This window comes from Octopus sinensis, linkage group LG14 (genome assembly GCF_006345805.1).
Source record: "Octopus sinensis linkage group LG14, ASM634580v1, whole genome shotgun sequence".
Taxonomy (NCBI): domain Eukaryota; kingdom Metazoa; phylum Mollusca; class Cephalopoda; order Octopoda; family Octopodidae; genus Octopus; species Octopus sinensis.
Window position 1 is genome coordinate 59,446,980 of NC_043010.1, and position 23,818 is coordinate 59,470,797.

At 39.8% G+C, this 23,818-nt stretch overlaps 2 protein-coding genes across 2 annotated transcripts in view; both read left to right on the top strand.

Annotated features, from left to right (window-relative positions):
* LOC115218956 (protocadherin beta-15) overlaps nucleotides 1-23,818 on the top strand; it is a 112,823-nt gene that overhangs the window by 83,718 nt on the left and 5,287 nt on the right. Inside the window, exon 2 of the mRNA XM_029788979.2 lies at nucleotides 21,659-22,920. Coding sequence (XP_029644839.2) covers nucleotides 21,775-22,920 — 1,146 coding nt within the window. The 5' untranslated portion in view covers nucleotides 21,659-21,774. The remainder of the gene's footprint in view (nucleotides 1-21,658; nucleotides 22,921-23,818) is intronic.
* On the top strand, nucleotides 571-21,645 carry LOC115218958 (protocadherin gamma-B6-like). Its single transcript, XM_029788982.2, has 2 exons — nucleotides 571-986; nucleotides 20,598-21,645. The coding sequence occupies exon 2, from the start codon at nucleotides 20,654-20,656 to the stop codon at nucleotides 21,137-21,139; it is 486 nt and encodes a 161-aa protein (XP_029644842.1). The 5' UTR covers nucleotides 571-986; nucleotides 20,598-20,653; the 3' UTR covers nucleotides 21,140-21,645.

The window sequence follows — 23,818 nt, forward strand, 5'->3', positions numbered from 1 at the left end:
CACACACCTTGTGGACATATGCATTAAAATATCTCACAGACGATACATAGAGATCCATTAGAAAAATACAGTAGTTATATCATGAAAAGTGCAACAAGAGTGCAAGAAACGAGATAATGAAGATAAAGACATAGCAATAGGAGAGGCTGCAAAGGAGGATAAAGTAAAGATTGTTGATAACCAATGAAGAGTTAGAAGGCAACAAAAGAAGACATCAAGAAAAAATAAACATTACGACATGATATCTTTATATATAAAAGTGAAGTTGTGTGTCTGTCTCCTACAATTTAGATTCCTAACTACTCCCACATTTTGCGGTGCAGTTTAACCAAATTCGGGTATCTTATAGTCGTGATTCATATTGAGCCCTTCTGGGTATTAGCACGCGTCTACAATGAGTCTACGATTTTTAAAAAATGTTACCATCATTTTTTCCCATTTTTAATGCATTTTTTTGCTATTATATAAGGGAAGTAACTCTCTAAAAATGCTTATATAGTTATTTCCCTTACAAACCCGAGCAACGCCGGGCGATACTGCTAATAAGTAATACAAGTATTTTCAAATATTATCGGAAATAACGTAAAGAAAGCAAAATCCAGAGTCAAAAATGATTGCTAATGAAGGATGGGTTGAAATGGTAAGTAGAATAACGTTTCCTGGTATTTTATAACATGAAATCTTTAATAACACTTATGAGAAGCACTTTCTAACGTCCTTCCTTTCTGGCCATATAGGTCAAGAGTTCCATTGGAACAATGAAGTGCATATACTGGCTTCACACAGAATGTATTTGTGAAGGATGTATCTAACTCATGGAAATTTCTCAATGTCTATACATGTATGTGTACATTTATCAAGAACATTGTCAGTGCCAAGTGACACTAATGATATATACCATGTGACACTAATATATCTCGCAACTGATAAAATAACAACAGAATATTGTAAACACAACACAAATTAGACGGATCAAATCACTGACGGTAAGACTCCATGCTTGATTTTTCTGAATAATTTGATTTAAATTATTATTTCAAAAGAGTTGGAATTGAATTTTTGTTTATAATTTATATCTTTACTGAGGGTCAACTCATAAACAAAGAATTAATTAAAATATTCATGACAATGAAATTATATATCTTGTAGAGTGGACAACATCCCAGCTTCTCATTGTTGTTTTAATGTCCCTTTTCTCACTTCATTGAAGACTAACTGGGTCTGTATATAACATACCAGCAATAATCACAGGTTTTCCATATCCTTTCTGACTCCTAACCTCACCACTGCCAGGTTTTCCTTGCTATCCATAATATCCACCAGGGACAATATATATTTCTTTACTACCCAAAAGGGGCTAAACACAGAGGGGACAAACAAGGACAGACAAAGGGATTAAGTCAATTACATCGACCCCAGTGCGTAACTGGTACTTAATTTATCGACCCCGAAAGGATGAAAGGCAAAGTCGACCTCGGCGGAATTTGAACTCGGAACGTAACGACAGACGAAATACGGCTACGCAGGTCGCCCGGCGTGCTAACGTTTCTGCCAGCTCGCAGATATGGCACTTTTCACCCAGCGCTTAGTGTCACAATATTATCTATCACAATTTTCTTTCCAGCCTGCATCAAATGATACGTTTAATTCCCGGCCACTCTCTCAAACCACATTTACTCAACTTTTCATTTGGATTAACATCATTCATACATACATCAAATCATACTCATTTCTCTTCCAGCCTCCACACATCTTCCATATTCAACTACCACGATTTTCACACAAACATAAAATGCTTTGTTGCCAACAGATAACAATTCCCTAAACTCCTCTCATCCCTTCTTTATTTGCTAATTACAATTATTAGAAAACAGAACCTATTAATCATTTCCAGAGAGCTATGTAGGTTATGTTTAATGGCTGATCTGTACTATATCCATGTATTTATTACATATGAAGTTTGGGTTGATGGGTAGAAAGCTATAAAGCTCATTGCAATTTCTGTGATTCCATTATTGACACCAAACCAAACCATCTTACAAACAATAACTCTGAGCACCTTTTCAAACTCCACCTGTCTAACACCCGTGGACATGTTTACAAAGTCAGAAAACAGCACAGCTCCCATGACTTTAGGAAACATTTTTTCACGCTGAGAGTTGCTGAAGCATGGAACAAACTGCCAGCATCAGTTGTTAGTTGTCGGAGCACTGCATCCTTCAAAACTTCCATGCTTCCTGAGATTCGCCAACACTACACCTGATTTTCTCCCCTCCATACACACACAAGCATGTATCTGACTCATACACTGTTCACTTCCCAGACATTTGTACATTACTGCATATGCTTTATATGCACTTTTGACAAGTTGTGGTGCACCTGAGCACTGTATACAATAATTTCATTATTATTATTATTATTATTATAATGAATTCTTATCTACTTCTTTCATAAACCGTCAGCAAGAACACTTCCCAGATGGCACTAATACTTCATGATTTCTCTAACTTGAATTACTAAAGTCAGCCTTTAGACTGTTTGGCTCTGGACCATGACTCCAGTTAAGAACTCTTGTAATTTGATACATCGTCATCATCATCATCATCATTATCATTTAAACACCCTTTTCCATGCAGGCATGGTTTGGATGGTTTGATTGATGAGGGTGATAAATTGAATATTAATTTAACATCAATTTAAAACCAGTGGCTGGCAGAAACATTAGCACGCCGGGCGACCTGCGTAGCCGTATTTCGTCTGTCGTTACGTTCCGAGTTCAAATTCCGCCGAGGTCGACTTTGCCTTTCATCCTTTCGGGGTCGATAAATTAAGTACCAGTTACGCACTGGGGTCGATGTAATCGACTTAATCCCTTTGTCTGTCCTTGTTTGTCCCCTCTGTGTTTAGCCCCTTTTGGGTAGTAAAGAAATATATATTGTCCCTGGTGGATATTATGGATAGCAAGGAAAACTGCTCGCTTAAACATTCAAGGGAGGTTGTTGCCAGTGCCGCCGGACTGGCTCCTGTGCAGGTGGCATGTAAAAAAACACCACATGAGCTTGGTCATTGCCAGTACCGCATGACTGGCCCTTGTGCTGGTGGCACGTAAAAGCACCCTCTATACTCTCAGAGTGGTTGGCATTAGGAAGGGTATCCAGCTGTAGAAACTCTGCCAAATCAAGATTGGAGCCTGGTGCAGCCATCTGGTTTGCCAGACCTCAGTCAAATCGTCCAACCCATGCTAGCATGGAAAGCGGACATTAAACGATGATGATATGTGTGTGTATGTATATATATACATATATATATATATATACACATACATTTATATATATGTGTATATATGTATGTATGTATATATATATATATATATACACACATGTATATATATATGTATATATATATATACATGTATATATATGTGTATATATATATATATACATATGTATATATATATGTATACGTGTATATATATATATACATATGTATATATATATGTATACGTGTATATATATATATACATATGTATATATATATGTATATATCTATGTATATATATGCACATATACATGTATATCATCATCATCATCATTTAACGTCCGTTTTCCATGCTAGCATGGGTTGGACGGTTCGACCGGGGTCTGGGAAGCGAGGAGGCTGCACCAGGCTCCAGTCTGATCTGGCAGTGTTTCTACAGATGGATGCCCTTCCTAGCGCCAATCACACTGTGAGTGTAGTGGGTGCTTTTTACGTGCCACCAGCACAGGAGCCAGAGGGGGCTGGCAACGTCCACAATCAGTTGTTGCTTTTTACGTGCCACCGGCACAGACGCCAGTCAAGGCAACTCTGGCATTGGTCATGTTCGGATGGTGTTTTTTACATGCCACCTGCACAGGTATCACAACTACAATTTCTATTTGATTTTTATTTTGATGTTGATGTACTTGACTCAATAGGTCTCCTCAAGCACGGAAGGTCGCCCTACGATCCAAGGTAAGCACAGCAGGCTATCCGGCAAGCCATGAACTCACTTCATTTGTTGGGTCTTCGAAGTCACAGCATATCTCCAGAGGTTTCAGTCTTTTGTCATTGCCTCTGTGAGGCCAAACGTTCGAAGGTCATGCTTGACCACCTCATCCCATGTCTTCCTGGGTCTACCTCTACCTCGGATTCCTTTAACTGTTTGGGAGTGGCACTTCTTCACACATCTCTCCTCATCCATCCATAGTACATAACCATACCAACGCAAACATCTCTCCTGCATGCCACATCCGATGCTTCTTATGTCCAACATTTCTCTCAGGGTGCTTATACTCTGTCATGTGTGCACACTGACATTACACGTCCAGCGGATCATACTAGCTTCATTTCTTTTGAGCCTACGGATGTCCTCCGCAGTCATGACCCATGTTTCACTGCTGTGATTCATGGCAGTTCTCACACATGCGTCGTACAATCTACCTTTCACTCTGAGTGTGAGACCCTTTGTCACCAGTAGGGGAAGAAGCTTTCTAAACTTTGCCCAGGCTATTCTTATTCTAGTGGTAACACTCTCTGAGCATCCACCCCCAATACTAACTTGGTCACCTAGGTAGCAGAAGCTATCAACTACTTCTAATTTCTTCCCCTAGAGTGTGATGGAATCTGTTTTCTGAGCATCTGTGGTGTTTATTGTCCCTGTGCATCTGCTGCACATGAAAGCCATCTTCTTTGTTAATTTTCCTTTGATGTTGCTGCACCTCTTATGTGTCCATAGCTTACACTGGGTACATCTTATGGAATTTCTACCTACACCTTTTCTATAGATTGAGCAGGGCCACTTACTGAGATGGGGTGGGGTGATGAGTTCGCCTTCCTACTTACTAGAACTTTGGTCTCTACTACATTGACTCTAAGGCCTTTTGATTCTAAACCTAGCTTTCACACCCGAATTTTCTTTTCTAGTTCAAGCAATGATTCCGCTATGAGGGCCAGGTCATCAGCATAGAGGAGCTCCCAGGGGCAACCCGTCTTGAATTCCTCTGTTATTGCCTGGAGGACTATGACGAATAAAAGGGGACTGAGGGCTGAACCTTGGTGGACCCCAGAATTCTTCACTGTACTCATTGCCAATCCTAACCTTACTAACAGCCTCTCTGTAAAGGTCCTTTACAGCCTTTATTAACCATTCGTCAATCTCCAGTTTTCGCATCGCCCACCAGATAAGGGAACAGGGGACCCTGTCAAAGGCGTTCTCCAAGTCCACAAAAGCAAAGTATAGGGGTTTATCTTTAGCTAGGTATTTCTCCTGCAGTTGTCGGACCAGGAATATAGCATCAGTGGTGCTTCTACCTGGTACAAAACCGAACTGCATCTCATCTAAGCAAATTCTCTCCCTAATGAGATGGGTTATGACCCTCTCTGAGACCTTCATCACCTGATCCAACAGTTTAATACCCCTGTAGTCATTTCTATTTAGAGCATCACCCTTACCCTTGTAGCAGCTGACTATGGTGCTGCTATGCCAGTCGTTGGGTATGACTCCATCATGAACTACCTGGTTTAAAATACGGGTGACTAGGCCATAGCCCACACCACCAGATGGTTTAAGCATCTCAACAGTGATTCCTGATGAGCCGGGAGCTTTTCCTGGCTTCATACCCTTAAATTGCTTTATTTACTAGGGAGCTGTCTATTCAGATACCTGGTCCATCTACTGGGTCAACATTTGGCAGGGTCTCCTCCTCCCAATCATTCTCCACATCCTGCAGTCTTTCATAATGGCTTCTCCAAGCCTATTTCTTTTCACAATCATTAAAAGCAAGTGCACCATCATCCATGCGGACACATTTCTCTCCTGTGACATCACAATTTTCTCTCACACACTGTCTTGCTATCCGAAATACCTCGGTTCTTTGGTCCTCACATTGCTGGACATTGGTAAATTTCTTCTTAGCTACCAAATCCTTCTTTTTTGGATTGGTCTGCTTCTTGGTATCCTTCTGGCCTTGAACCTAAAGTCACTAATGACTAGCCTATGCTGGGGATTACATTCTTCACCCGGGAGGGTCTTTGTATTTAAGAGCAACCCTGCATCCTGCTGTCTGGTGAGGATGAAATCAACCTGGCCAGCAGAGTCCCCTGATTGATAGGTTATAAGTTGGCTGTCTGGCTTCCTGAAGTTAGTGTTGCAGATTAAAAGGTTACATGCATCACAGAAATCCAGTAGCCTGGTTCCCTCATCGTTTCAGGTGGCAATACAATGGCCACCACGTACCCCAGTGAAGCTACCAGATTCCCGCCCAACATGCCCATTAAAGTCTCCAGCCACAAAGATGAGGTCATTACCACTCGTCTTTGAGGTAGCCTGTAGAAGGGTATCATAAAAGTGGTCCTTCTGATCATTTGGTAGCCCCACATGTGGGGTGTAGGCAGAGATAATTGTAGCTGTGCTGTTCTGCAGGACTAGCCTGAGCTTAAGCACTCTATCACATACCCTAACAACCTCTATGACCTTATCCACCCATTTCTCTGCAAGGAGTATGCCTACACCATATATATATATGCTTATGTATATATATATGAATATATATATATATGCATGTGTGTGTGTATGTGTATATATATATATATATGTGTGTGTGTGTGTGTGAAGGCGCATGGCTCAGTGGTTAGAGCATCGATTTTACGATGGTGAGGTTGTGAGCTCCAATCCCGGACCAGGCTGCATGTTATGTTCTTGAGCAAGACACTTTATTTCACGTTGCTCCAGTTCACTCAGCTGTAGAAATGAGTTGCAACATCACAGGTGCCAAGCTGTATCAACCCCGTTGCCTTTCCATTGGATAACACTGGTGGCACAGAGAGGGGAGGCTGGTATGCATGGGTGACTGCTGGTCTTCCATAAACAACCTTACCTGGACTTGTGCCTCGGAGGGGAACTTTCCAGGTGCAATCCCATGGCCATTCATGACCGAAAGGGGTCTCAGACACTAGCAGAGATACCCAGTCTTGCTCAGGATTAAAATGTCATGATTTATTATTGTTTTACTTGTTTTAGTTATGTGACTGTGCCCATGCTGGAGCATGGCTGTTGGTCACACAAATCGACCACAGGATTTATTCTTTGTAAGCCTAGTACTTATTCTGTCAGTGTCTTTTGCAGAACCACTAAATTATGGGATTGTAAACACAGCAACATCGGTTGTCAAGCAATTACAGTTTATTTAATGTTATTATGATGGTTAGGTAGTTTTCACTTGTCTAAATTAAGAGAGATATTACTTACAAATAGGAAATATCCCCATAGAAGTAGTTTCATGTATACTGTGGAATACTTAATGATCTACTTATGAAGCAACACGATTTATTACTTATAGTAACGGTATTGGTGCAGTTCATCATCATCATCGTTTAACGTCCGTTTTCCGCGCTAGCACGGGTTGGACGGTTCGACTGGGGTCTGGGAAGCCAGGGGCTGCACCAGGCTCCAGTCTGATCTGGCAGAGTTTCTACAGCTGGATGGCCTTCCTAACGCCAACCACTCCGCGAGTGTAGTGGGTGCTTTTTACGTGCCACCTGCACCGGCACGGAAGCCAGCTGGCTTTAGGCACACTTTCTGTGCCCTTATGGTATTTGCAAAGGGAGGTCTTCCCTCTCTCGTAAACCTAAGTGATACGCACAGACTGCAGTTTCTAGGTATTTGCCGTGCGTGTCACTTAGGTTGACGAGGGAGGGATGACCTCCCTTTGCAAATACCATAAGGGCACAGAAAGTGTGCCTAAAGCCAGCTGGAGACGATGATCTCCTGGGGCTAAAAAGCTACAGATTCCATCACACTCTAGGGGAAGAAATTAGAAGTAGTTGATAGCTTCTGCTACCTAGGTGACCAAGTTAGTATTGGGGGTGGATGCTCAGAGAGTGTTACCACTAGAATAAGAATAGCCTGGGCAAAGTTTAGAAAGCTTCTTCCCCTACTGGTGACAAAGGGTCTCACACTCAGAGTGAAAGGTAGATTGTACGACGCATGTGTGAGAACTGCCATGAATCACAGCAGTGAAACATGGGTCATGACTGCGGAGGACATCCGTAGGCTCAAAAGAAATGAAGCTAGTATGATCCGCTGGACGTGTAATGTCAGTGTGCACACATGACAGAGTATAAGCACCCTGAGAGAAATGTTGGACATAAGAAGCATCGGATGTGGCGTGCAGGAGAGATGTTTGCGTTGGTATGGTTATGTACTATGGATGGATGAGGAGAGATGTGTGAAGAAGTGCCACTCCCAAACAGTTAAAGGAATCCGAGGTAGAGGTAGACCCAGGAAGACATGGGATGAGGTGGTCAAGCATGACCTTCGAACGTTTGGCCTCACAGAGGCAATGACAAAAGACTGAAACCTCTGGAGATATGCTGTGACTTCGAAGACCCAACAAATGAAGTGAGTTCATGGCTTGCCGGATAGCCTGCTGTGCTTACCTTGGATCGTAGGGCGACCTTCCGTGCTTGAGGAGACCTATTGAGTCAAGTACATCAACATCAAAATAAAAATCAAATAGAAATTGTAGTTGTGATACCTGTGCAGGTGGCATGTAAAAAACACCATCCGAACATGACCAATGCCAGAGTTGCCTTGACTGGCGTCTGTGCCGGTGGCACGTAAAAAGCAACAACTGATTGTGGACGTTGCCAGCCCCCTCTGGCTCCTGTGCTGGTGGCACGTAAAAAGCACCCACTACACTCACAGTGTGATTGGCGCTAGGAAGGGCATCCATCTGTAGAAACACTGCCAGATCAGACTGGAGCCTGGTGCAGCCTCCTCGCTTCCCAGACCCCGGTCGAACCGTCCAACCCATGCTAGCATGGAAAACGGACGTTAAATGATGATGATGATGATATACATGTATATGTGCATATATATATATACATAGATATATACATATATATATACATATGTATATATATATATACACGTATACATATATATATACATATGTATATATATATATATACACATATATATACATGTATATATATATATACATATATATATACATGTGTGTATATATATATATATATATACATACATACATATATACACATATATATAAATGTATGTGTATATATATATATATATGTATATATATACATACACACACATATCATCATCGTTTAACGTCTGCTTTTCATGCTAGCATGGGTTGGACGATTTGACTGAGGTCTGGCAAACCAGATGGCTGCACCAGGCTCCAATCTTGATTTGGCAGAGTTTCTACAGCTGGATACCCTTCCTAACGCCAACCACTCTGAGAGTATAGAGGGTGCTTTTACGTGCCACCAGCACAAGGGCCAGTCATGCGGTACTGGCAATGACCAAGCTCATGTGGTGTTTTTTTACATGCCACCTGCACAGGAGCCAGTCCGGCGGCACTGGCAACAACCTCCCTTGAATGTTTATCACATGCCACCGGCACATGTGCCAGTAAGGGGATGCTGGTAACAATCTAAATGTATACATACATATATGTATGTATATATACATATATATATCTATGTTGATCAGATTGGGGCCTGGTGGACCCTCCTGGCTTCCCAGGCAAATGGTGACCTGTTGTATTTATAGAGTCCTTTATGTGTCTCAATTGTTAGATATTTAGAGCATTCACTGTCTTCTCTAATTTGTAGGTATGCATCAGATAGATCCAATTTAGAAAATACCTTGCTTCCATTTAATTTTGCAAGAATATCCTCTGGAGTAGGTAGCAAGTAGTGGCTTCTTTTAAGACATTCATTTAAACCAGTGGAAAAACCAGCAGACACTCTGATTTTGTCCCTCTTTTTCTTAACATGCACAGTTGGTGAGGCCCATTGACTATATTCCATTTTTTGAATAACTTCAATTTTTTCTAGTCTCCCTTAAATTAATCTGTTCTAATGATGTGAATGGTACAGTTTGTTTTTGTTTAAATACTGGTATGGTATTTTCTTTTATTTGAAACCATGCCTTCATCTTGGTACACAGACCTAATTTATCAGTCAGAACTTCAGGAAAAATACTTTTTAATTTCTATTTTTTCAATTCATTTGATGACTTACGATAACTGAAGGAAAGACCATTCACATTTTTACAGAAAATATGGGGAGGTCCCATAAGTTAAATAATTCCATCCAGTTAGTTCTGAATAAATTTGTGGCATTATTTAACACAAAAACTTTAGCTTTTAAGGGTTTTTTTTCATGAAATGTAATGTTACTTATCAATTTTCCCTTAAAATATAACTTTTTTTCCTGAAACACCATGGGCAATATTTGAAGTTTCATTTAATTTAGGTTTCCCAGTTTTTTAAATGTATCTGTTAATTATTGACATACTACTGCCTGTATCCAATTATAACTTCACATTTGTGTTATTAATTTTTACATACGCAAATTTCCTTTAAGGTTCATTTGTATTTTTGTCAACAATAATCCAGTTATGTGAATTTTTTTCTATTGAGCTGTTTTTTAGGATCTGTCCTAGGGTGACTTTTTGTGGCCTATTTTACCACACTTCAAGCTATTTATATTTTTAAATGAACAGTTATTTTTTAAATGTAAACCATTGTACCCATAACATGAATTCAGTCTTGACAGTTTTTGTTATCCAATACCAACTGACACACTTGAACATGAGAGCAATCTTTCTCTTCAATTTTAATTGCATCATGTCGTAGATTTATAATCATCAGACATTCTGTTATGGCTTGCAGAGTTAAATTCTGGTCCTGTTCTAAAACGTATATCTGCGTCTTTGTTTGCAGTAAGCCCCTGAACAAAAATTAAACACTTGAACATGTCCAGGGTCAACTCATTCAATTTGAAATTCTCACACTTTCTGTTAACCGCTCTGGCATAGGTGACGAAAGCTTCATAATCTTTTTTCACCAAATTCAAACATTGCCAGTGAGTATTGAACAGTAGCACTTTCCTCAGCCACAAGAAAGACGATGCCACCTTTATCCTTTCTAGTCAGCCCCGTGCATTCCTTACTCTTTCACTCTCTACTGACAAATAACAACTTCTACACTAACAACTACTGACCAGCAAGCCAACCTTGGGAACTTTTCGGTTCGAACGGCAGTTTTTTTAAATAATTTCCACGTAACTAAACACTTTTAAACTTTGTATACTGGTAGAATGTGTTTATAAAACATCTTTTTCTCTTGGCTTTATTGAGAAAATTCGATAGTTTGTAAGATATTTCTTGTTTTTTTCTTCAATTTCTGCAATTTCAACCAATCAATGACGTCTATTGAGGTGAAAACATTCTGTGCCGTATGAATATGTCCCTCGTTTAAGAAACAGATTGGGTTTATTTACATTTCTGAAGAAAAAAAGATACCCTTCCCCCACCTCTAACCCTAAAACAGATTGAAATGCAATAGATCGATACTAGGGTTATGATTATGGGTGACAATTTCATATGACACCGCTAGAAAAAACTGCCGTTCAAACCGAAAAGATGCCAACCTTGTTGTCCCTATCGCTAGAACTGCTACTGTCTCTTTAAATGCTTGTCGGGCAAACGAATAAATATATTATAATAATAATAATAATAATAATAATAATAATAATAATAAACATTGTGTACAGTGCTCAGGTGCACTACAACTCATCTAAAGTGCATATATAATCAGGTGTAGTTTCGACGGATTTCGGAAAGCATGAGGGCCTTAAGGATGCAGTGTCATGTAAATAATATTTCCTTTGGATGCAGTGTCATGTAAATAATATTTCCTTTTCCTTGGTGTTGATTCTTCGATGTTCACTGGTTGCTCAGACGCGAGAACCTTTAGGCGTTACATCAAGTCGCTACATTCAGTAGAGGCCTACATCATATCGATCTGATATGGCACATCACTTTCAGCCCGCCACACACGAGATGCTGAAAGCAGAATCCCGCTACAAAGCTATTGTTTACCAATTTCTATATAAAACAAACATACTAGGGGCTGCTGAAAGGTTCCTTGCTTTGGATAAAAGAAAATATAGGAGAATCAGTTAACTAAGCCTTGTGAAAGATCTCAGAAGGTTGGACCTCCAGCCTGGCCTTTCACGACAAACTAAAAACTAGGAAGTTTTTTAGCACATCCTCAACATAAGGTTGAAAATGGGGCATACCTACACAAGCGTGCTCCCCAAATTTATGTCCCATAACTTCATGAAAAAGGGATATTTTTTAGTGAAAATTTCTACAAATACGCTTCAGATGGTGCAGATTCCGATTACATCGGGATTTGGGACGAAAACTTTTTCCGAGGCTGGAGAGAGGAGTTTCAGAAAATTCATACAACTCAGTCATGTTCCCTCATAACTTTCAGAAAAATTCTCTACAAATACTTTTCAGAGCGTGTAGATTGCGATAAAATCGTTATTTAATATGTAAAGAAAAAGAAAAAAGAAAAATCGGTGGTTTTGTGCAGATGCATAGGGACAAATCGCACAGATCTATATTGAAATTAAAACACGATATTTCGAAAAAAAAAATGTGATGTGTATCAGTATGTATGTTTTTTTCGCTACAAATTTCGATATAATTGGAGTCTGCACCATCTGAAGCACATTTGTAGAAGATTTCCTTTTAAAGAAATCCATTTTTGTGGAAGTTAGGAGGTAACGAAACAGGGAGGGGGAAAATATCTTGTGGGGGGAATAACGAAAACGGAAGTAGTTCTTGACAGGTTCTCGGTATTACTGAATGTCATCCTTCACATGTGAGGGCACATGGCTTAGCTGTTAGAGCGTCGGGCTGACAATCATGGGGTAGTGAGTGCGATTTACGGACTAGACTGGGTTGTGTTCTTGAGCAAGACACTTTATTTCACGTCGTTCCATTTCACTCAGCCGTAGAAATGAGTTTCAACGTCACTGGTGTCATGCATGGGTGACTGCTGGACTCCCATAAACAAACTTGCCGCGGGAGAGGTGGGGTAAATTTCTAGGTGCAAACCCATAGACACTCATGACCGAGGAGGCTCCTCCTATCCTTCACATACAGAAACAGAATTGTAGTTTGAAAATCGGAAATTAACTACCATTGCCTCGGTTAATATAAGAAAAAGTGTCCACGTAATCGAATTGTAGTCGAAGGGAGGCAACTCATAAGGTCCTAACTTTCTGCTACATTAACGTAGATATTATCCACATGTGCATATATATTTCTTTACTGCCCACAAGGGGCTACACACAGAGGGGACAAACAAGGACAGACACACGGATGAAGTCGATTACATCGATCCCAGTGCGTAACTGGTACTTAATTTATCGACCCCAAAAGGATGAAAGGCAAAGTCGACCTCAGCGGAATTTGAACCCAGAACGTAACGGCAGACGAAATACGGTTACGCATTTCGCCCGGCGTGCTAACGTTTCTGCCAGCTCGCCGCCTTATCCACATGTGTACATAAACAAAATGTACATTGTGACTTGTCACTTGCTATTAGTGGTATATAGATGGTATACGATCTCTCGGCGAGCTGGCAGAAACGTTAGCCCGTCGGGCGAAATGCGTAGCTGTATTTCGTCTGCCGTTACGTTCTGAGTTCAAATTCCGCCGAGGTCGACTTTGCCTTTCATCCTTTCAGGGTCGATAAATAAAGTACCAGTTTCGCACTGGGGTCGATGCAATCGACTTAATCCCTTTGTCTGTCCTTGTTTGTCCTTCTGTGTATACCCCCTTGTGGGTAGTAAAGAAATAGGTATATGATCTATATGGGATACGGACAGAAGCTCCCTAGGACGAAAGGTGAAAAAGTAGACAAAAACCTCCACGGTTATATTTTTCGTTTTTTCACCTTTTGTTTCAGTCATTAGACTGCGGCCATGCTGGGGCACCGCCTTGAAGAATTTTTAGTCACAGAAAAATCAGCATTTCAAAATTTAAATTTAAAGTTTTTCGTTTTCTACTCTCAGCACTTACAGATTAATGGGAATGAGCTGACCTTTTGAACTTTCTCTGGCCGTTGAAGGTCTAACAGAATTATGGGGCCCAAGACCTGTCATTCAAACGGACTTCTTATCGTTTTTATGGTTCTACACATTCCTTGAAGTAAATGCTTTTCCTTTTGTTAGAATTCAGGCAATATCTACATTGAGTAGTAAAGAGTCTTGTGTTCTGTTATTCTATTCTACTTATTTTTTCCGATTGAATATTTTTTTGTTTACTTAAAAATTGGAATTTTGGAAAATAAAATTTTTATTTTTTACAAATGTAATTTCTGCTTTTGTTTACATGAAATCATAAAAAAGGTAATTTTTAAAGATTTGGCTGCTATTTCTAGCATGTGGAGATACCTTCTAGTCTTAATTTCATGCGCTGGTTGAAAACCATTAAAAAAATTTTGGGGTCAATACATTTGACTAAAAATTCCTCAAGGGCATGCCCCAGCATGGCCGCAATCTAATGACTGCCACAAATAAAAAGAAAAACAAAACGAAACATATCACAGAGGTGGTTTTGATCAAACTTTAAAAAAATTCGGGGTTCCATTCAGCCCTCTAAGAATTCTTCAAGGTGCTGCCCCTAATAACTGCAACAAGTAGAAATAAAAATAAAAAATTGTGGTGTCGATAACATCATCATCGTTTAGCGTCCACTTTCCATGCTTAGCATGGGTTGGACGGTTCAACTGGGGTCTGGAAAGCCAACTAAAAATTCTTCAAGAGGGAGCCCCAGCATGGCCACAGACTAATGGCTAAAACAAGTAAAAGGTGAAAAAAAAAAAAAAAATAACTGAAAAATATAACTGTGGGGCTTTTGTCCAAGGGGTTTTAGTCCATTTTCATACTTTAACTATGGGGTTTTTGTCTGAGGGGCTTTTGACCTACACTCAATCTATATAATCCAATTTGCAATATAACATTATTACTTAAGGTCAAACAGGTATTTTATATTTGTAAATATTTTCTATTTATTGTTACCTGAAAATAAAATTACATATAATAATAATAATGAAATTATTGTATACAGTGCTCAGGTGCACCACAACTTGTCAGAAAGTGCATATAAAGTACATGCAGTAGTGTAGAAATGTCTGGGTGTATGGAGGGGAGAAAATCAAGTGTAGTGTTGGCGAATCTCAGGAAGTATGGAAGTCTTGAAGGAAGCAGTGCTCCGACAACTAACAACTGATGTCGGCAGTTTGTTCCACGCTTCAGCAACTCTCAGCGTGAAAAAATGTTTCCTGAAGTCATGGAAGCTGTGCTGCTTTCTTACTTTGTAAATATGTCCACGGGTGTTAGACAGGTGGAGTTTGAAGAGGTGCTCAGAGTTATTGTTTGTGCGATGGTTGATAATTTTATGGGTGTCTGCCAAGTCAGCTGCCAGACGTCGGAGTTTCAATGTGTCCATGCCCAGGGAGGTAAGGCGTTCAGGATATGGCAAATGCCTGATGGAGGGTATTCTTTTGGTTGCACGTCACTGAACAGCTTCCAGACGATTGATGTCCTGGGCAAGATAGGGGCTCCAGACCAGCGATGCAAACTCCAGGTGAGGTCTTAGCATAGCTATATACAGCCGCAGATGGATAGCCGGAGAGCGGCTCACAAAGGATTTGGTGAGTGATGCCAAGACACCCTCAGCCTTCTTGACAATTTTAGCGATGTGTTTTGTCCAACGCAAATCGCTGTCGACAATAACACCCAGGTCACGTTCACTTGAAGACTTTTTGAGACTAGTGTTGTGGAGGGAGTAGGTGGACGCTGGGTTTCTCCTCCCAAAATGCATGGTGGTACATTTGTCCACAGCCAGCTTGAGTTGCCAGTCCATGATCCACTGCTGCATTGTGTCCAGGTCTGCTTGCAATAGAGATCCATAGTGTATATCTATATACAAAGCTAACTATATATATATATATATATATATATATACACACACACACAAAGCTAAATATATATTTGTATGTATATATATATATCATCATTATTGTTTAACGTCCATTTTCCGTGCTAGCATGGGTTGGACAGTTCGACTGGGGTCTGGGAAGCGAGGTGGCTGCACCAGGCTCCAGTCTGATCTGGCAGTGTTTCTACAGCTGGATGCCCTTCCTAATGCCAACCACTCCGTGAGTGTAGTGGGTATTTTTACATGCCACCAGCACAGGTGCCAGGCAAGGCTGGCAGCGGCCACGATCGGTTGGTACTTTTTACATGCCACTGGCACAGAAGCCAGTCAAGGCGGCTCTGGCATCGGCGACGTTCGGATGGTGCTTTTTACGTGCCACCGGCACAGGTATCACAACTACTATTTCCATTTGATATTTATTTCGATGTTTATGTACTTGACTCAATAGGTCTCCTCAAGCACAGCAGGTCATGTACCACCAGCACAGAAGCCAGTGAAGGCAGCGCTGGCATCGGCCACGTTTTATGTGCCGCCGGCACAGGTGTCGTAACTACAATTTCCATTTGATATTGATGTACTTGACTCAATAGGTCTCCTCAAGCACAGCAGGTCACTCTATGATCCACGGTAAGCGCAGCAGGTCGTTCTGCAATCCAAGGTACTTTGAATGGGCTGGGGCTATGCGAAACTGGTGCAGGAAGCAGCCCGGGTCTTTGCAGTCACAGCATATCTCCAGAGATCTCGATACATATACAATTAATTAGTTGGGCTATGACCCTCTCCGTGACCTTCATTACTTGATCCAGCAACTTGATACCTCTGTAATTATTTGTATCTAAGGCGTCACCTTTACCTTTGTAGCAGTTGACTATTATGCTGCTACACCAGTCATTGGGTATGGCTCCTTCGTGTATCACCTGGTTAACTATATGGGTGACTAGGCTATAGCCGACACTGCCAGATATTTTGAGCATCTCTGCAGTAATTCCTGATGGGCCTGGGGCTTTCTCTGTCTTCATGCTTCTAATTGCCTTAACTACCTAAGGACTGTCAACTCGGATAGCTGGTCCCTCTGTTGGGTCGACATTTTCCATACTCTATTTGGCATTTATAAGCAGCATTCTTATAAGCAGCATTCTTTCCCTTTTTCTGACGAGGATATAGTCAATTTGGCTAGTGTGTCTGCCAGAACGATAGGTGACTAGGTGATGGGCGGGTTTCCTGAAGTTGGTATTGCAAACCATAAGATCATTTGCATCGCAGAACTCCAGCAGTCTGTTTCCCTCCTCATTGCGGTAACCAAAACCATAGCCTACATGTATGCCATGGAAGCCCCCTGCACATTGTCCAACATGTCCATTGAAATCACCAGCCACAAAGAGAAGGTCTCTATTGTTCGTCAACAAGGTAGTCTGCAATAGGGTGTCATAGAATCGGTCTTTCTGCCCCTCCGGTAGCCCCGGCTAAGGGGCATAGGCAGAGATAATGGTAACTGACCTATGGTGAAGCACTAATCAAATCTTAGGTACTCTGTCACATATTCTGACTACCTTGATTACCTTATCAACCCATTTCTCCGCACGAAGTATACCCACGCCCCCGACCCCGTCAGTGTTCCCTGCCCAGAAAATCTTGTACCTGTGCTCTTTGCTTGTGAGGAACCTAGCGGAACCTCCTCTCCACCCTACTTCTTGGATGCAGCATGAATCCATACATCTCCGCTCAAGCATCTCAACAATCTCACCAGACCTACCTTTCAGTGTGCCAACGTTGAATGTACCAACTCTGAGGGTGTGGGAGGTGTGGGCCTGTGAGACCCTGGGATGGGGGACAGCAGTGTCATGTACCTGAAAAGAAAGCTCGCATTTGGCAGAATTCATAAGAAACACTAGACTACAACCTACGGACACTACACCATTTTCATGCGCTATATGATAAAATAAACCCTACGTAGGTGTTGGGGTGGTATTTGGCTCTTAGAAGTGCTCGCGGGAGGTAAACAAGGAAGACATAGGTTAGGAACTTCCGGTTAAGGTGGAGGGGTGGGAGGGCAGGTGTACCGCGAACCAGGAAGTTTAGAGCATCGTCTTCTGCCCTTGTATACTATGGTTAAAGAAATTTAGAGAGAATGAATGAACGAAATGAAAACTTTGATTAGGATAAATAAATAAAATATTGCGATTAACAGATATGCATGATCTTAAGACAAACGGGAAGATGAAGCTATCAGTACTATGTTTACGTGATAAAGAAATAGATAGATAATAGAGAACAAATGGGGGGGGGTTACGATCTACGCATTTATATATATATATATATATCTATATATAAAATATATATATATATATACAAATCTAAATATATATGTGTATATATCATCATCATCATTTAACGTCCGCTTTCCATGCTGGCATGGGTTGGACGGTTCAACTGGGGTCTGGGAAGCCAGAAGGCTGCACCAGGCCCAGTTTGATCTGGCAGTGTTTCTACAGCTGGATGCCCTTCCTAATGCCAGAACCCCTTCCTAACCCCATTATATATATTTATATATACAAATCTAAATATATATGTCTGTGTGTGTGTATATATATATATATATATATATATATATATGTGTGTGTGTATTATAAACAGTTAAGGTTTAATTTGATATGGGAAATCAAAATGTTATTCTATAGGATTGAGATTCAAATTGAATTTATGTTTTATAGGATTTAGAGGTAAGTTTTATTTTATTGACTGCTCAGTCTTCAAGTAAAATCATGGAGTAGCAGACCACTTTGCCTTGTCACAAGACATTGTGTCACATCAAAGACCCAGGCAAAAGAGAATACAGTTTTATATAGACATCAGTCACTAACCCATAAAGAAATATCTAAATTATAACATTACCACATTAATGTGAAACTACTGGAAAGGAGTTAAAATGTTTTGTCCCATTTAAAGTAAGACTTCATTTTACATCAGCTTTTCTTGCTGGCACAAGGACTAGATGGGTTATCAGAACCCGAATCAGTTCTTATTTGGAGCTCCTTTCACACAAGAAGGCTAGGAAGACTATGTCTTGCTCATAGATTTTATTTTTTGGTTTAGTTTCTACAGTTGGATGCCCATCTCATCACCAGAATTTTCCAGAATGTACTAGAAGCAAATTTTACCATGGCATAGGCACTAGAGAAGTTACCAAGTCCTTGATAAGACTAAAGAGTCCTCTGAACTCTATATTGTCTCCACTATGTTCAACTGACCACTTAACTATGTCAACTGGATGGATTTTATAATGGTACCAACATCAGTGGAGTTGCCTTGGAACTTATAGGAATAAAGTGTCCTGACTATTTTATGGTGTGTTTGTTCACTCAACGCTATATGACTGAGAAAGTAAATGAATAAAAGAGTGATGATGATAGCAGAATGGGCTGTTGAAGGGAGCCAGTGTATGATGGTAGAAATGGGATGAAAGGGTGGCAGGGTGAGAGAGAAATGGGATGGCTAGAAATAGAGATGAGAATAAATGACAGATGCCAGTCAGAAGCGGCTCAAGAATGAGGGGGGGGATGACTGGAATTATAGAATGAGAAATGCTGAGTGCAAGAATTACAAGTAGATCTAATTCAATCCCTTATAACGTAGGAGAGTTAGAGTAATAAGAATGAGAGGTGGAAAGTGTCAGAAACATAAGTAAGCTAGACTCATAAAATGATATCCCAATTGCAGGGTTTTATTATTGAGGTTTTTGGCTGCAGGGTTATCAATGTCACGGTTTGGGTATTGGTGTCTGTTGTATGATTGTAAAAGGTGATGTCATTGCTGTATTAATTGTGATGTGAGATGAGATTATCTGTATGTATTACAGCAAAAGCAAACCTCTGAAGATTTAACAACTGGTTTTATTAAGGGAAGGCCAAGCAAGAATACATACATCAATTATCAAATCCCCACTGGTAACAAGGATGCAAGGATTGACTGAACTGTATTTGCCCAGCCATTAATTATCTGAAAAGTGAGAGACAAAAAGACATGAGTCTGCTGAAACTGGTTAAGGTTTCTTTCTTGATTGGCCAGGTGAGAGCCAAGATCTGCTCTGCTTAAATGGCAACAGTGCTCTGGGATGATATAGGGACCAAACTGCTTAGTGAAAAAGGGCTCAAATTTCAAAAACATTTGAAGTGATGTTCACAACATGGATTGGTGAACAAGGCTACACAACATGGATTGGTCAAAGCGATGTAGATGCCTCTGATGAGTACCCAATATGATTTGAAAATTGATTAGGGTTGTTCATCATTTGGTGTAGTGCACCTGAGCACTGTATACAATAAGTTCATGATTATTATTTTCTTATTATATATTAAGCTGACTGATCAATTTTTAGGTTGTTTATGTGAAAATAGTGTGGTTCATTTATGATAGCAAACTGATAATTTTGCATTTGGAGTTCAAAGTTAAATGAAGAAGGGGTAAGTCACAGAGAGATGAGTGTCAGAAAAATAAAAGAAATGGTGGGATGAGTGATAGAGACATAAGAGATGAGAGAGAGAGAGAGAGAGAGAGAGAGAGAGAGAGAGAGAGAGAGAGTAAATAGATTAAATCCCATTAACTTAAGTAATATCTTCCAATCAATTAAAAATATGGAATTTCTGGAATACTTTGAATGTACTAAATATATTACTGAAGTTTTTGTTGTTAGATCTATTCTCACTAATGTGCTGACTATCTTTTTTTTTTTTTTGTCCAGTTTGAATATTTGAAGTCATCTCTCCACTGGATACTGAATTAATATCAAGACCAGAGATGTTATTGTGCCTCTGTATTTTACTGACTTTCTTCCACTGTTATCTAAGTGAAGATATCACATACCATGTTGAAGAAGAGAAGAGTCCCTATACCTCTGTAGGGGACATTGCTACTGACTTACAGAAATCAAACAGCTCCTTCTTAAAGGATAAGGATTTAACATTTAGTCAACTGCAACAAAAGGGAGAACAGTTGTTCAATGTGACAAGAACAGGTAAACTGTACACTGTTGAGACATTGGATGCTGAGTCTGTGTGTAGTTATGAGAAAGAATGTTTTGAAATCGTTAAAGTTGCAGTTCACAAATCCAAGACATTTATGAAGATCTTAAAGATTAAAGTCATCATAGAAGACATCAATGACCATCAACCTGAGTTTCCTGAGAAAGAAATCACACTAATCTTTCGGGAAGGTGACAGAGATGGAACGAAGAAACCCATACATAATGCCATCGACAAGATAAAGGTTATCAAAACAGCTTAATAACATATGAATTGATGAAAGATAATGGAAAGTTTTCATTAAATGTTTCCAAACAAGATGATGGATTATCAACACTAAGAATTATTTTAGAAGACAAATTAGACAGAGAAAAGAAGGACAGTTACAATATTGAAGTCATTGCTAAAGATGGAGGAACTCCACCAAAAAAATCTGTTTTAAACGTTAAAATAACTGTGGAAGATGAAAATGATAATGCACCGCAATTTTCTCAAAGTATCTACAATGTTTCTATAGAACATAAACATAAAAAGAATATTCCAGTAGTCACATTATCTGCCAGTGATTTAGACATTGGCAGGAATGGTAAAATATCTTTCTATTTCAGTCAGAAAACTGATGAAAAAATAAAAGAATACTTTCATTTAGATGAAAGTACTGGGAAGTTATTTCTTGAAAAACCTATAAATTTTGGTAAGAAAGAATCATTTAAATTATATGTGAAAGCCAAAGATAATGGAATTCCTCCTCTCAGTTCCATTGCAATAATTCAGATAAATATCATCAACCAACACAACAATCCTCCAAATATTGATGTGAACTTTATTTCTACACAGAATCACAACACAGCTACCATTCTGGAAGACATCAAAGTTGGTAGTTTCATTGCTTATGTGATGGTCACTGACAATGATATTGGACACAATGGACAGGTGAACTGTCATATCAAAGATGACACATTCAAACTACAGTCAATGGGATCGAAGGAATATAAAATAGTTCTAAAGAAAGCAGTAGACAGAGAGACACAGGAACATTATCACTTTACTGTGTCGTGTGAAGATAAAGGATTACCTGCTCTGAAAACTGATAAAGATCTGTCAATCCAAGTGTTGGATGTGAATGATGTAGAGCCACACTTTACAAAAGACACATTCAAGTTCCTTACCTATGAGAATGACAAAGCTAATTTCCCTATTGGCTTTATCAATGCTACAGACCCAGATATTGGTAAGGGAGGTGAATTGTCTTATTCTCTGAGAAATAAACAGCAATATCGTCTGCCATTCCAGATTATCAACTCTGGCTTTATTTCAACAAACCAGTCTTTAGACAGAGAACACAGAGATTTCTATGAGTTTGAGGTTTTTGTGAAAGACAATGGAAGCCCATCTCTGAATAACACAGTGAATGTTGAAGTGGAAGTATTGGATAGAAATGATAATGCTCCATATTTTACATTTCCTAGTGTTGACCCTTTCACTCTTAATGTCCACTATCATCCGCAAAGTAAGAACGACATCACAGTTTTGAGAGCTTCAGACAGAGACAATGGAAATAACGCTTTTCTCAAGTATGAAATCGTTTCAGGTAACGAGAGACAGTTATTTAAACTGGACTTGTTCACTGGTGTGTTATCTTACTCTCGCACAGTTTACCAAAATGATGTCGGATCATATGTGCTTGAGTTTGTTGTGAAAGACAGTGGTACTCCAGTTCTGTCAGCAACAACTAGCCTATTGTTGAAACTAACTATTGACAAAAAAATATATCCAATGAGCCTTACATTAATAATTATAATTGCTGTAGCATGTGTAGTTGTATCTTTGGTTGTCATAGTTTCTCTTACAATATGCATCTTTAAACATATTGAAGTCAAGCAGAGCTCGAGTGCCAGACCAATGCCTTCTATAACAGAAATGAATGACTTCTATAACCGAACAGATTCCCTGTCTGTATCCCAAATTGACAATATCTATAGAGAATTAATACCAGAAAGGTACAAATATAAACGGTCAACATCTAGTAGTTTCTCAACAGTAGTAAGTATTCCAATATTTTACAGTTATCTGCACAGACAAGTTCTTTTAAAATTTGATGTTAAATTTCATTATTTAGACACACTGATAATAAAACTTTAAGTTCTCTCCGACATTCCATGATAGTATTTTATCTCATCATATAATTGATTCATTGAACTCTCACTTCCTTTTAACATGTAACGAAGGATCTGTTATCGATTCACTGAAAGGGTGTCGATATCCGATCTGGTTACATACAATTTTATAAGACAATACAGACGAAGTCAGGTTGGAGGTAAAAAGACAGCAGTTCGTTTATTTATTGCGATGTCGTATGTGTGTCTGATGGGAGAAAGACAGCCTCTGATATACAGCTTCGGGTTAGTTTGTTGAAGTTTGTTGATGGTCGTTGGCGGCTATGTCGGGAGGTTGTCAGAGCCTGGTGAATGTACGTCCGATCGCATGAGCTGACTTGCTGGAGAGAAAGATTTGAGTTTGGCGGGCTTGAGGGAACGTTTCCCACACATGCGCAAGGGGAAGACTTCCGGTGGCCACCCGGAAGTAGTCCCATTCTGCGCATGCGCGCTGAACCCTACACAGTAGCATCACTACAAACACATTAAAACTAGACGTTCACTTATAGGTTCCAAATCTGAAAGATCCACTGCCACACATTTTATATTAGAATATCACACATTCATATATTCTGTTTGTATAAGTCTGTAATAAATTAGATTTGTCAATTCTAGGCTGACTATCCACAGCACTATCCTTAATCACTTTCAGATAGCTAAATGAGAATCAGAAAAAATTTGAACCCTCCACATCTCAAAATCTGCATTACAAAAGGCTCACCTGATTTTGTACTGCAACAGTAAAACCAATGTCAACAGCCCACAGCACTTAGAGAATCACTCAG